Source organism: Colletes gigas, unplaced genomic scaffold (assembly GCF_013123115.1).
Source record: "Colletes gigas isolate AHSC1104 unplaced genomic scaffold, ASM1312311v1 Colletes_gigas_Sc00093, whole genome shotgun sequence".
Taxonomy (NCBI): Eukaryota; Metazoa; Arthropoda; class Insecta; order Hymenoptera; family Colletidae; genus Colletes; species Colletes gigas.
In genome coordinates this window covers 128,640-144,670 of record NW_025106720.1, presented here as the reverse complement: position 1 = coordinate 144,670, position 16,031 = coordinate 128,640, and the positions used below count along the sequence as shown (strand labels likewise).

Here is a 16,031-nt window from a genome sequence, read left to right as displayed (position 1 = left end):
CGTCTAATGCACTTGGATAAACATTGCAAATGTGTTTGGTAGCAACTGTTGCGTTACTACCCTTGTGAAATTCAAAAAGCATACAATGCCGAATATGTACCTCTTCTTTAACACTAGATTGCCTAAGGAAGTCATTTTGACTGCTTTTCAATTTCAATTAGAAAAACAATTGTATATATAATGACACAGCTTCTTAGAATTTTGTGACTTTTTATACAACATATAAATGCGTTTATTAATCATTGTAGTTGCCTCCCCCCCTCTTTCATTTCCGGTATATATATGTGTTATACCTGTATTGCCCAAAAGCAGTCATTTTGACTACTTGGGAAATTTTAAATAATCAAATGACTTTTATTATTGAATTGAGTAAATTTCTTATATGACCAGATTCGGCTCCGAATTCGCATAACAGTTTATATATTTTTTGATTACCGTCACTTGTACGTGACTTGTTATTCGAATCTTTATGCCAGGCCTGCCCACGCACCTCATTCCCCTTGAATGCGCGATAACGTAGTTCAGGGGGAAGGAGGATCACTGATTGTAGGATAACTATGTAACTAATATTACTATGTAACTATGCCCAGAGATAAGTTCAAGCAAATCCTACGATTTATTCGTTTTGACAAAAGAACCGAAAGAAGTAGACGCCTCCAAACAAATAAATTTGCCTTGGTTTCGGAAATATGGGACAAGTTTATTGAAAATAGTCAAGCTTGCTATCAACCAGGGCAAAATATAACAGTTGACGAGCAATTATTTCCAACAAAAGCCAGGTGCAAGTTTATACAGTATATGCCTAATAAACCCAACAAAGGCATCAAATTCTGGCTTGCATCAGATGTTAGTAGCAAGTACGTTTTGAATGGTTTTCCTTACTTGGGGAAAGACGAACAACGACCATCGTCAATGCTTCTCAGTGAACACGTTGTTCTGAAACTGGTCGAGCCATACACAAACTGTGGAAGGAATATCACGACCGATAACTTTTTCACTAGCATGTCACTCGCGACGAAATTATTGGCCAAAAAAACAACACTAGTTGGAACTATTAGAGGAAATAAAAGAGAACTACCCAAAGAAGCCAAACAAATGAAGGATAACATGCCTCGTTTTTCCACTCTCTTATATAAATTGGAAAATTCTGTCCTTACAATATATAAAAGCAAACCGAATAAAAGAGTAGCTGTTCTATGTTCCAGGCATAAATTTGTGAAAATTGATAGAAGTAATAAAAAAATGTTACCGGACTCTATTCAATTTTATAACAAAACAAAATTTGGAGTTGATATGACGGATCAAATGGCCAGAAAATATACAGTAAAATCTAGTTCTCGTAGATGGCCCCTCCAAATATTTTTCAATATTTTAGATTTGGCTGCTATAAATGCTTGGATCCTTTACAAAGAAGCGACAAGAATACAAATACAAAGAAAACAGTTCTTGTTTCAATTAGCAGAACAGCTTTCCACCGATTACAGAGCTGCAAGACAGAAAAAGTCATCAGAAAATGAAGACCCACAAACATCAAATACAACATATTCTAACAAACGAAAAATTTGTCAAGTACGACTTTGCCACAATAACAAAACCAATAATATATGTGAAAAATGTAAAAAGTATGTTTGCGGAAGATGTACACATAAAAAAGATTTCCACTTTCATTTGCTTAAAATGTAGAAATAATGCATAAATTATTTTTTTTCCAAGTGAAGTACATGTTTTTTATTGTTAATACTTACTAATAACTTGTTGTATGACTGTAAATAATATAAGAAATATTAAAAATTAATTTTAAACAAATTTCTTTACACATTAGTTATTCTTTCACAATGCAGTCATTTTGACTGCTTTGGGGCAATATAGGTATACAGGGTGTCCCGTAAATAGTGTAAGAACCGGAAATGGGGGGTAGCTGAGACGATTCTGAACAACAATTTCCTTTGCAAAAATGTCGGATGGAGCTTCGTTTTTGAATTATTAACGAAAAACACTGACCAATCACGGCGCTCGCCTTCCGCGCGCTCAGGGCCGTCCGACCTCGGAGAGCCACCGCGCCGGGTAGGTAGCAAGATGCGCGTTGAAGATACATCGAGGAACGAATACAAATAATTAAAAATACTACCACTACAACTGTTACTTAATTCGTTAATTACTACGTAATTAGTACGTAAATTACTAAATGGAATTTATTAATTATTTGTATTTGCTGTTTCCGAGAAAGAAGGAATAAAATCTCGGAATTTTTAGGAAATTAACCCTTCGCAACCGAGTGACGCTTCTCGCCAGAGTGTTTTAAAATTAAAACAAGAATTATTATCATGGAAAATTTGTTATAAAAAAGAAAGAAGAATATACCATGAAAAATTAAATAAAATAAAAAGGTTTTGTTTATAAAAATAATCCACAAAGAAGGAGTCAATACATAATAGATAATATGCGATAATAAAAATATTGGAGCAACAAAAACAAAAATATTTAAAAAGAATAAATAATTTTTTTCTAATTCTATTTTTCAAATGAAAATTCCAAGAAGATATTTTTTAATATTTGTGTTAAATATTTTGTTGTACAATTAAATATGTTATCCATGAAAAATATTCACGGTGAATTTTAAAAATTCTATTAGAAGAGCCGACCGTACAGTTTAGCAGCAAACATTTGCGGCAAACATGGTCTGCACGTTCGTCGATCGCAGGTAACTCCGAATCGCGCGACAATGGGTTGCCTTACCTGGAACTTTTTCGGGGAGGGAAATGCAATTTGTCAGTCAAAATTTTTCACAGAACCTACGCGTTTCTGAACAGAAGCGGACGCACGCGATGGAACGCGTAAACGCAGAGGATTATCGTTCGTTCTTCGTTTTCGCGGACACCAAGGGGAACGCGAAGAAAGCCGCCCGCACGTATCGCGCCCATTATCCCAGCGAAAAGGAACAACAATCCTGAAGGGAGCAAGGTTCGAAGAAGCAACAATCCAGGAAGGAGCAACAATTCAGGGAGCAACTACCATTCAGGAAGGAGTAACAATTCAGGAGGGAGCAACATCCAGGCACCGTTATCAACCCAGGAAGGAGCAACAATCGAAGTAGGATGCAACGGAACACATCGGTATGTGAAAGTGAAAAGTGTTAGTGACCGTGCGTGAAGTTTTTTCGGGGTGAGAAGCAGGTACAGCGATCGGGCCGTCCCATCAGCTGATTTTCGTTGGGGTTTTTGACCTTGCTGTGACCGACAGCGGTGCATTGGCCGGGCTCTATTGTCAGCGCAGTAGGTCAATTTGCAGATAAATGGGTAAGTCGAATTTCAATTATTTCTCTATTAACCCTTTGCATTCGAGGAATGTTTCGGTACGCAGAAATCCAGTCTGCTTTTTCAGTACAGTTTTTAATAACAAACGGTTACAAATGGTTCTTACCGTATTTATTTTAATTTTCTGATAATAATTTTTATTTTAATTTTAAAACACTCTGCCGAGAAGCGTCACTCGGTTGCGAAGGGTCAATTTCCTAAAAATACCGAGATTTTGTTCCTTCTTTCTCGGAAACAGCAAATACAAATAATTAATAAATTCCATTTAGTAATTTACGTACTAATTACGTAGTAATTAACGAATTAGGTAACAGTTGTAGTGGTAGTATTTTTAATTATTTGTATTCGTTCCTCGATGTATCTTCAACGCGCATCTTGCTACCTACCCGGCGCGGTGGCTCTCCGAGGTCGGACGGCCCTGAGCGCGCGGAAGGCGAGCGCCGTGATTGGTCAGTGTTTTTCGTTAATAATTCAAAAACGAAGCTCCATCCGACATTTTTGCAAAGGAAATTGTTGTTCAGAATCGTCTCAGCTACCCCCCATTTCCGGTTCTTACACTATTTACGGGACACCCTGTATACTAAGTTTCAGTCTTTCTAGTGTTAAGATTTAATTATTTACGAGTAAACAGGTCACTCTAACCTTGCAATGTCTTTGGCATGACTTTCGCAGAAACGACATTACTTTCCAGTCCCTAGTTCATATGTAATATTTTTGTATTTAATTTGCAATTCTTTAAGCATACGTGTTCTTTCTCCATTGCCTATTCTGCTGTGAGTTTCAAATAGTATACTGAATAATTCATCGTTGATAACATAATACTGTATATTCGTTTCTCTTGGTTTTAATGATATAATTAATTTCTCTTGATCATTAATTTTTAAAACGTCAAAACGTTTTAATCGTCTGTAATCCAAAGGTGTGCTACACTTAGTTTTAGCAGAAATCACTTCAAAAAGTATTTTGGAGATCTTTTCTTGAGGGAAATAAAAACAATTGTTTTGTCGTTTATTCGCAATTAATGCACGTAACTTTTCGAAAAAAAGATCACGGTTCACTACAATATCTATTCAACATAAATTAGGGTATCAGATAAAAAAATGAAATTTAAGAAAATGTCGCACACACCAGCAAACCTTGCATAAGACTGACAAACGCAGTGTTCCACAGTATAATAAATAGATACCACGTGACCTCAATCGCAGCAGAACAAAGGATTTAGCGCCAGACTGTCGCCTTTCTGTCGACATCGGCTTTCTGTTTCAACCTCCACCAGAGCATATCTGTGCTTGTCGGCATACACCGGTGGTGGCCCGAATGTATAAGTATATAACCAAATATGTACCTACTCGGTCTTTCACCGATGTATGTGGTACGTGTTGACATTCACCAGAGAAAGACGTCATTCTCCAATTTCGGTCATTCACGGTACAAGTACATATCACAACACATTGAAAAATCATAAACTGATTATATTGATAAACTTACCTTGATTCTATTAGATAATCTAAGAAAAACAGATTCTTTTTGTGGCATGATATTGTTTGTTGACTGTGTTACCGAGGCACTTGAAGCAGGCCCATTTTGAATCTGTGCAGCATCCCCTTCTAAATCCTTTAAATCAGATAGCAACGTATCAAACATCAACGGATCCTGAGATGCTAATTTAATTCCTTGATCCACAATTTCTGGTTGTCCTTGTTTTCCTTCATAGTCGAAGTGTTCCATTTTCTCTACTTTGCTTGGTATAGCGACAAATTCCAAAGGCTCTACATCAAGTACAACATCTTCGTGTAACAACTCATTATCAATAGTAGTTGTTAAAACGGAAGGAATTGTTTGAGCTTGATTTTCAATTGAAGTACTAGAAGTAATCAATGACTCTTCAGAGTCTTTTACATTTGCATGTTGTCCGCTATTTAAAGACTCGAGAATAGTTGTTAACGTTTCAGTCTGAATTGATTCCTCGATACTATCTTTACTAGATTCTAAAATAGAAATTGTGGAAATATTTTTTAGTTCTTCTTTTCCAAGTAGTTTGTCAGGTTTTATTTGCGAGGCTAAATTTTCAGAACTCGTGGAGGTCTCAATAGGTATACTAATAGATTTATCAACTTCTTGATTAAGTATTTCCTGATTACTTTTTTGAGATTCTCGAGAAGATACTAATTTACTATCAGCACTTGAACTCGAAATGTACATAGGTGGTACATGTTCAAATGGCTTAATTGTTTCAGTATTATATTCTTCATTATCTTTACGTAAAACATCTTCCTTACTGGCATCTTTAGTATAGTTAAGTAGTATTTCATAGCTTGCATTCAGTACCATTTTACCTTCTTTTATTGCTAACATATTACAGAGTGCCGTAATATATTCACTCTTATATATAGATGTAAAGAATAATAACTGTAAATTCTTTGTTGAATTAAACCTTTCATCAGGTTGGTTGTGTTTTTCTACTGTATCTTCTATTTTGCTAGTTTCTTCTCCAGGATTTCTTTTGATAAGAGTTTCAATTTCCACGTCGTAACTCTTACAGAATCCATTATGTCGTAAAGTTTTGTTCACAAGATCAATTTTTAATAACTGATTCAATTGTTGCAATCTGCAACTAATTAAATAGAATACCTTCGCAAGTTTCTGATTCGAGCAACCATTGCAAAGAATTGTATATCTTGGCGTAGTGCAATCAAGAAAAGAGTTCTCAAAAAAATTACTGCTATTTACACTTTGTTTGATTCTTGTGACATTTTCACCAGCTAATTCATTGGATTTTCCTAATACTTGAGCTGCTTTTTTTACAATACTTAATACAGCATCTCTAGCACTACCAAATAAATTTCTTGGTGGCTCACCAATTTCAATGTCTAAAATTTCCTCTCCGTCACTATCTTCTTCATTGTGTGCATCTGTATCCGTATCTCTTGAAATTTGATTTTCTGTCTCCGTTTCTAAAACCTCGAATTCACTGGTGCCATAAGCACGAAATAATGAAATGGGGCAAAAATGTTCAGACCCATAATATGTATGAAGCTCTACTTTTATAAATTTTCCAAAAAGATGTGGTTGTAAAACAAAACTTTGAATATCCTTTACGTCTTTCGCAGTGAACTGACCAACCAGACTCCAGTCTCGCGTAGGAAAACGATCACTAATGTATACCGAAAAATCTTTTGGTAATGAACTAAAAAGTTCAAAATTGGCCAATTCGATTTTTTTTGCTTGAATAGCCTCGCAAAGTTCTACCACAAACCATATGCGCGATGTGCAGGTATTCAACATATATTCATCCCTGGTGTATGCTAAAACACTTCTGGCACTTCGAGCTTCCGGATTGGCTGCTACGATTTTAGCTCCACAATCTGGAGAAGCGTAATTCTTGGAACGAATCTTCATTCCACCAATTCCGCGCACTGGGGCTCCAGAATTTTGAACAGATACATTTGGATGTGCTGCAAACAAAAAACTTGTGATGTGAACAAGTTATTACATATGAGCCGGTTATTATGAAAATGTCCTATGTTATGAAAGCAAAGAAATTGAGATTTTCATTTAGCATTATAACATATAAACTATATTTCATTATTATGGAAGACTTTTTGCTAAATTGTCATGAAGTAAGTAATAAAATGAAGTTTTCATTTTCATTATTATCTGTATGTTTATATTCATTTTGATAGTATCATAAATCATTGTTTAACCTAACGCGTTGTGATAAAAGAAGTAACATAGTCACATTTTCTGTACATATTTTTCTATCATGTTGTCAAACAACGGCTACCAAAATATCACATCAAACTGAAAATAGATGCACATATAAAATTTTCAATGTTTGTTTTTATTAAATATATTAATAGCTAGATACTATAGAACTTTATAATAAATGTATTGACTTTTCTTTAAACAATGATGTATGGTGTATGTTTAATAAGTAACGGACTTACTGTTATATACTTGCCAAGTCATGTATGAATAACACTAAATGAAATAATAAGTATATAGGCTGTTTGACTACCCCTGGGAAAAATTTTAATGGAAGATTCCAAACGCCAAAATAAGACGAAAATCGAGAATACCAATTTGTTGATTGAGGCTTTGTTAAAAAGTTATTAACGTTTAAAGTTCCGCCTGTAGCTGCGTGCGTGCGATAGTTCGAAGCAGGACCTAGTGATTCTCACTCATAAAACTGTAAGGTTGTTGACACGTCAGTAAATAGAGTTTCACACACTGAGTCAGAACCACTATCGCATGTATGCAGCTGCTTGTAGATTGTCGTTTTACAGGCGGAACTTTAAACGTTAATAACTTTCTAACGAAGCTTCAATCAACAAATTAGTATTCTTGATATCTGTCTTATTTTGGCCTTTAGAATCTTCCATTAAAATTTTTCTCAGGGATGACCGAACACCCTGTATATTTGCAAAGGGTGTAACCGAATAAGAGTGTTAAATGTGCCCCCAAACCAAATTGAACTTGCGATGAGTCATTTGATAGCTTATCGAAAGAAAACCCTTTGTGCCAATTTTTAACCCGGAATCTCGACGGTGGGGATATTAATGGAGTAATAAACAAAAATCACGTTTTTGCGCAATTTCTTTTGTTTTATTGAATAAAAAAATGTAGAACAGTACAGAGACATTTCAGGTATCGGGACACACATTTTGGAAATTTTTCAAATTTTTAGATTAAAGAACCAGGTAGTAAAAAATAAAAAACTGCAAAAAATGCTGAAAAGTGCCGATTATGCATTGAAGCAGTTACAGAACTACTTTTATATTTTTACACTAAACAGGTATTGTTATTACTATTATTCTTAAATTTTTTCAGATTGAACATTTTGGTGCGTTGTAGTGAGAAAAAATGAAAACCGATTTTTTCCTCATTTTCTGCATGTTAGAGTAACTTAAAGTCGAATTTTTATGTATCCTTTAGCATATGAGTGTTTCGTGGACTGTTCAATATTTCTACACTAAGCAGAATTATATAAGAATTGAAAAAAATAAAATAAAGCCAACCGTTGAGCGCAATATATCCTAAAGAGTCGACAATATTTCCAACGGTGCCATTGTCGCAGCAGTAAAGTGTCGGACTGTGGACCGCTGGAAGTTTTTTAACCGTAAGTTCGAGTCTCTCTTTTGGACTTAATTCTTTTTGTATTCATTAATTTTTTTTCAACTGCTAGCTATATAACAATGATCTATATTTACTTATAAATGTTCTGAGGTATTCAAAATATAATTGAACCTTGAATATGTATAAAAATAATTTTGAAGCAATTTTTGCGTCGGAGCATTTTCTTATCTCCACATCATTTGAGAATAACTCGAAAATAATTAACGTTATATATTGTTAAACTATTGCAGTGCTTAATAAACAGTTCAATCCAAAGAGATTTGATAATTCGGTATATGATATACTCTTCTGGCACATTGCTGTCTTTAAAAAACATTTTTCCGTAAGATTATTTTAATAAATTGTAGTTAATAAGAAATTGGAATTCTAAACACCATGTTACATATCATTCATGCATGGGGCTGAAACGTTTGGTGACTTGGCCGTTGGCTCGAGCATCTAGCGTGCAACCCTTTGAACGGGGTTGACTCATGCCGTATGCGAGCACCCGGCCCAATTTTCATTACCTTTTATGGTAATGCCCCGCAATAGTACTGAGCATTTCTCAACTATATAAGACACTCAGGGCAAGATCGGGCTATAATCCCCTTCAAGCAACTATCTATTACTATCTACCTTAGCGGTTTATCAGTGAGTGTCCATTAATCGAGTAGTAGCTCCCGCGAACGCGCCGCGTAAAAGCCGATAAGAAATCTTTCGCCTTCGAGGCAATTTAGCAATTGTACAACTTCTTGTAAATCCATAGCTGTACTTGAGCATCGTCAAAAATATATATTCAAGTAGCATTCCTTACGTGTGTTATTCACTCAATTCAACCCTGAACCATATTAACCGTAAGGCTAGGGGTATCTCACGAACCCGGTACACCTTTACCGCTCGAGGTGTACCATCACGACAGAGAGCAAGATCCTAAAAACATCCTAAAAACCTACGTGGCTCCCAGGGTATAAAGCCCCTGGTTCGTCCACTCCTACTAGCGGCTCCCAGGGTATAGAGCCCCTGGTTCGTCCGGACCTCCTTTCTTTTCCTAAGCATACCCAAAACCACCGGTCGAGTACTGCCCCTCGACCGAATCCAGGATCTCGCGCTCGCGCTCGTAACAACCAATACAAAATATTTAAATTCTTTACTTCTGTTCTACATTTGTACTTCAATATCCTCAATAGATAACTTCCAAGTGAACCCCCGGCTTGCAGAAAGAATAGACAGAATATGGAAAAAAATAATAAAGTTATGGATTGAACGTTATACATCTCGCGACTATACAGGGTGTTTGGCCACCCGTGGGAAAATTTTAATGGGAGATTTTATAGGCCAAAATAAGACGGAAATCAAGAATACTAATTTGTTGATTGAGGCTGCGTTAAAAAGTTATTAACGTTTAAAGTTCTGCCTGTAAAACGGCAATCTGTGAACAGCTGTGCGCGCGCGGAAGGTTGCGGCAGGCCAGTGCTAGTGGTTCTCATGCAGCATGAAAAATTCTACTCACCGACGTTATCGACAACCTTAGATTTTTGTGTCCACTTATGGGAACGTGAATACCTCACTTTTAATGAGATTCAATTGTCCATAGTGTCCGTGTTTAAAGATTGCATAATGCCGAGCGATTGTCCCCGTCCGCAATTACCGTTAATCCTGTTTGCATACGTGACAATCCTGAGATTCTCTCTAGGAGAGTTCGTACAGCGAGCAGTGATACAAAAAAGGCGGTTATTACTTGTTTTTGTGGCATCAGTAAAGGCTCATTACCTTCGATTTAAATATTCCAACGGTGTTGATAAAGTGATGATACTAGTACAGTACCGTGAGAGAGTAGCGCACAAATAATTAGACGGAGAAAGACTACCGAAATCTGAGACAGCGCCGCGTAACAACTAATTAGAGTACACGGCCGCGTCTTCAGCTGTCAATCCGCGCAGTTCTACGTAGACTTCTCACTACAGCGTATTGGCACCCGATTCTGCTCGACCAGAAAGATTTAATAAGGAAAGTTCCGATTATCTAATTTGAGAACTGTTCTGCCTTTATTTGACGGGTGTAAAAAGTAGATGTTCAGTCTGGTGCGGGTCCACTGATAGACCTTGCACAGCTGAGAATTCATTAAACTCGAGAAACGTGTGGAAATTATCCGCCTTTTCCTTGACGAACGGATCATTTTGAGATTCGGTCAAATGCACCCAGGAATCTCGTATGGGATTTCCCAATTGAGATTCCACGTAATCAGTACGGCGGCAGGAGATCGAGAAAATACACCAGTAGGTTGTTCGATCCCTTAGTGAAGAATTGAGTGGTTGTCTCGATAGTTTGAACGATTGAGACACAAGAAAGTTGGCCAAATACACCTAAGGGAGGCACTTACGTGGCGTACCTCCAGGTGGGTCCACTGTAGTCGGGTCGGCGTCCACTAAGGACGCTTAACTTCTCGGTCTTCGGTACCTTACTCCTACAGATCCTGCCGGTGTAACGTTTAGAAGAGCATCTAATGCGGAGGAGTAACGGAGTCACGGGTCAGGCTCCCACGTAGTTCAACCCCCGACTAATAAGACATCTGTTGGAACGTTTAAGAGAAGCCGCAGATCGACGGTCGGGCTGTTGCACTGCACTGCGTTTCGACGCATAAACTCACAATCAGTGGACAGACTCACGGGAAACGTGCATTTGAAGCCTTACAACCTCCACTTGCCGCCCCGTCCACTACGCAATCGACTGCAATATGCGTAGATAAGAAATTAATTCTTTATCTACGCCAAAATAAAAAATACAGTCCACTAGCGCGTTCGTATATAACGAACAAACGAAATCCCCGCTCCTGTACGTTCGAATAAGGAAGCCAGAAGCGTGAGGAAACAAGTGCGGCACAGGTACGTACAACGTGTTTGCGTGTGTCTAACAGATAGCCATGTTTTTCTGATTATAGGAATCCAGGCCTACCTGAACACGGCGAGTTGAGATCAACAACCGCCTAGAAACCAGGCAACGAAATTATAATTCTTAATTTTGTTCATTTCCTATTTTTCATTTATATTTATATAATATTAATTTGGTTTTCTTGGTTTTTTGTTTAAATTACATATTTCATAATAAACGGTCGACCGTAAGGACGATGAAAAGAAAACCACTAAATTGTAATCAATTTCCCAGTAAACTCCAGATTCTCCTATCTGGACTTCGTCGTTAGAAGCATCAGCTTTTTAACAGTCCGCGAGTGACCACAAATAATCCTTTCAGGCACTAATCACTATGCAATTAAATAAGCATACACCGCAGTTATGTTATTCGCGAATATCTACATATGCGTCCACGAGCAAACGATGAACTAGCGGTCGTTGACTGCTGGGGTGCACAAAATACAGTGGGGGACAAAAGTATTCGTACACTTGGAATATAGAAATAAAAGCAACAATATTTTCTATATTATTAATTATATTCAAACATATGTTGCTGTATATCATACATAACACTTATAACAACAAATGAGTAAAAAATAAAGGCAATAACATCATTTAGTAACTTAATATGGATTGAAATTCACACGACGCACGTGGTCCCAAATGCCGAAAAGTTGGCCAAAATCTGAAGGAGTTCTTCAATTTAGCTAAAAATTTGTAGGTAGGGGTTATCGAGGTCGCTGATTACGAATCAAAAGTCATAATTAAAAAAAACAAAATGGCGGCTCCGATATGGCTCACACACATGCGAAAGAAATGTCGGAATCACCTGAAATTTGATACATAGTTACTATCGAGATTGCTGATTACGAATTAAAGGAAAATTACAAATAAATAATCAATTGCATTTATTAAATGAAATGACTCCAAAACATCTTACGCCAATTACATATATACTGCTAAGTTTCAAGCAGAATCATCGGAATCATATTCATTATCAGATATGTCGCTTTCTGTGCTGGATTCTGTTATTAACATTGCCGGTTGAACTAATAAATTTAACGCCTTTTCGCAGTGGTCCCAATTCCCGTAAAGTTGGCCAAAAGAGTATCGAATTTTATTACTGATAGTTTATACGTTTAATTACAAAGGGTAGAGGGCCGAGCACATCTACCTGCATTGGTATGTCGATAGAAAATTGACTTTCGTTTCAGCAATACCTAGCTCGCAAACCCAGGGAAGAAAGACTTCATTTAAAAAACCTGTAACTTAGTTCGTAGTGCATCAATTTCGATTCGACAAAATGTAAAATACAGCTGAAGGTAAGTAGAATTCACAGATACATTGCAAAGATTAATGCTTACAAAGCACATACAATAATACATACTATAGGATTTTTTTTCTTTAAGCGGCGGTGGTTTGATAAATCGGTATTTTATTACACTTGTTACACTTGTTACACTCTTTTCGCTCTTTCTCTCAGTATGCTCTAAATGGCCTTTTACCATAAAATAAATTTCTTTTCTGATAAAATATATTTCACTATCGGAAGATGCTGTAAATAAATAAAATTACAATATATTATACATAATTATACATAAATTACAATATATTTAAAACACACTGTTCAAGAATTAAAGCAAAAGCTTTAAGATTATTCATCGTAGGCTATTTTTTGCTTGCTATCTATTGATTTGCTATATAGGGTGTTCGGCCATCCCTGGTCAAAAATTTTAATGGGAGATTCTAGAGGCCAAAATAAGACGAAAATCAAGAGTATCAATTTCTTCACTGAGGCTTCATTAAAAAGTTATTAAAAAATTAAATTAAAAAATTTCAAATCATTCTGAAAAAATTATTTTTGGTTGCGGGGCTCAATTATAATCATTTTTGGTGAATACACATACCTCCGAAATCCGACGTGTTTTCGAGAAAAAAATTCTTTACCGAAAATATACTGTGTGGCCGGAAATGTTTCTATAACTTTTTAACGAAACCTCAATCAACAAATTAGTATTCTTGATTTTCGTCTTATTTTGGCCTCTAGAATCTCCCATTAAAATTTTTCCCAGGGGTGGCCGAATACCCTGTATAAGTAAAAAATCTAAATGAAAACGAAAGAAAGAGAAAACGAAAGGCAATACCGCACAAATGTTTTATGTCTGTCATAAAGTAAGGCAGGTATAAGGCACAATTTACAGTTTACAGCAGTGCCTTCATATTATTTGATTCTTAGTGCTTTTACATGGCAAATGCGAAAAAATGTTTTAGTTTGGAATTCTCAAATTTGATTAACTATTTTCGAAATAAATAATTTTTCATGTAAATACTTTAATGCAGATTTATAGTCAATAATGAAGTAGATCAACTGGTTCATTGAAAAATATACAATATTTAATAATGAAAAATTATTTATGCATTAATTTCAAAATTTATTAAATCTAATAATAAGTCCACCCAAAATTATACATTATTTATTTTAAAAAATTTGTTGTATCTGCCACAGTTTCCAAGAAAAAACCGCGTGATTTAGTAACGCGGTCGACTTCTGTTTAAAGATTGCACAATGCCGAGCGATTAGCCTCGGCCGCAATTACCGTTAATTCTGTTAACGTACAATAACCAAGAGATTATCTCTAATTGGATTTGTATAGCGAACGGTGATTGAAAAACGCGTTTATTATGAGTTTTTCTGGCATCGGTAACGGCTCATTACCTTTCGATTCGAGTGTGCTAACGGTGTTAGTGACGTCAGTACCGTGAGAGAGTAGTGCGCCAATAATGTGACAAGGAGAGACGGCCGAAATTCAGACAGCGCCACGGAACGACCAGTAAGAGTACCGCGGCGACGTCTTCGGCTGTCAATCCGTATCATTCTTACGGCGACTTCTGACCGAGACGCATCGGCTCCCGATCATATTTCGATCAGAAGTTAATCGCGATTGAAGAGGGAAAATCCTCTTGCGAGAAAGCCATAAAGACTGCTGTTTAAAAGGGTGTAGCGAGCCTTGCTCGAAAAGGTCGGAAATTCATTCCCACCTTGCTTGGAAAACACGATTCGCATCTCGATTCGTGCAAGTTCACCTGCTTCTCGTTCGAGCAAATCTCGATCGAGTTTAATTAATTTAAATTTACTGCATATTTTGGAGGGCTCGAGAATACACCAATAGGGTGTTCGACCCCTCCTGTGCGGAATTTAAAGGTCGATTCCAACGTATACACGTTGAATCATACAGAAGTCGGCGATACCGCCCATACTTCTGTGTGATTGCCCTTCGGCTTAGGAGACACCAAAAGGGAGGCACCTACGTGGTGTACCTCCTGGTGGGCTCACTGTAGTCAGGTCCACGTCCATTTTGGACGTGTGATTTTCGGTCTTCGCCTCCTTATTTCTACAGATCCCGCCGGTGTAACGTTTAGAGGAGCACCAGTGCGGAGAAGTAACGGAGTCGTGGGTCAGGCCCCCGCGTAGTTCAAAATACTGCAACGTATCACGTCGAGTAGTGTATTCGTGCAGTGAACAACGTGTTGTCGGGCTTCGCAGTGTAACTCTCGACCAAATAAGTCATCTGTTGGAACGTGTTAAGAGAAGCCGCAGATTGACGGTCGTGTAGTGCACTGCAGTGCGACTCGACGCACAGACTCAGTGTGCATATTCACGGGAACAGTGCATTAGGAGCCTTACAACCTCCTCTTGCATCCCCGTCCACTGGGCAATCGACCACTGAATCGGCGAGGAAAAGAAGTTTAATTCTTTTCCTAGCCAAAATACAGTCCACTTATATTTCGTAATTTACGAAAGTGTACAATTCTCCGCTCCGGTGCGTTCGAATTACGAAGCCAGGAGCGCGAGCAAACGAGCGCGACGAAGATACGTATAACGTGTACGTGTGTCTAACACATAGTCGTGTTTTTCTGTTCATAGGAATCCTGGCCTGCCTCAATCTTGCGAGTTCGGCGACCGAGCTAGGCAGGGACGAGGCTAAAGCGGTTTTCGTCTAATATTGTTCAGTCTCGTTAATTCTGCGTTTTGTAATTGTTCATTTGATTTTCTGGGTTTTTTTTTGTTATCTATTTTATAATAAAAGGTCGGTCTTTAAGACCGACGAAAAGAAAATCATTTGTGTCCGATTCACTTCCCCTATAATACTCCCACACCTCTATCCGGACTCACACGTTAAAAGTATATATCCATTACTTTTTAACAACTTCCATTTCCGGTGTGGTTGGGTGGAGACGGTTGAGTGAGTGCTGTGTGTAAGGGAAGTTAAAAAGGTGGTTATGGGTGGAGTAGGGAGTGGAAAGTGGGAGTGTAGGTAGAGGGGGAGAAGGTAGTGAAGGGTGAGTAAGGGCGAGGAATAGGGCGGCGGGCAGGGAGGTAGGGAAAGGTGGATAGGGAACGTGTAGTTTGGAAGTTAGGGCAAGGAAAGAGAGAAAAGAGAGAGAGAAGAGCAGGCAAGGCGCTGAGGTAGAGGGGCAGTGGCGGCATCGGGCGGTAAGGATTGAAAGGAAAGGAGAAGCGGGAGATAAGGTAGAGAGCGGTGGTATAAGGGATATAGAAAAGGGTGAGGAAAAAATGGATGGAGGGAAAGAGGGTGGAAGGGGGGAGCAAAAGGGAAAGGATAGGGGGGTAGGAGCGTGGAGGGTAGAGGAGAGGGGGGAAGGGGAGGGGAGAAGGAGAGGCAGAAGGACG

The 16,031-nt window shown here is 37.7% G+C and overlaps 1 protein-coding gene across 4 annotated transcripts in view; it reads right to left on the bottom strand.

Moving 5' to 3' along the window:
- The window catches only part of LOC122404019 (SUN domain-containing ossification factor), a 158,455-nt gene that overhangs the window by 37,156 nt on the left and 105,268 nt on the right, over positions 1–16,031 (bottom strand). For all 4 annotated transcript variants that reach the window (XR_006259670.1, XM_043407869.1, XM_043407868.1 and 1 more), the window contains exon 6: positions 4,803–6,769. Coding sequence is in view for 3 of the 4 variants with exons in the window: in XM_043407869.1 (XP_043263804.1) it covers positions 4,803–6,769 (1,967 nt within the window). In the remaining variant the exon portion in view is untranslated. The remainder of the gene's footprint in view (positions 1–4,802; positions 6,770–16,031) is intronic.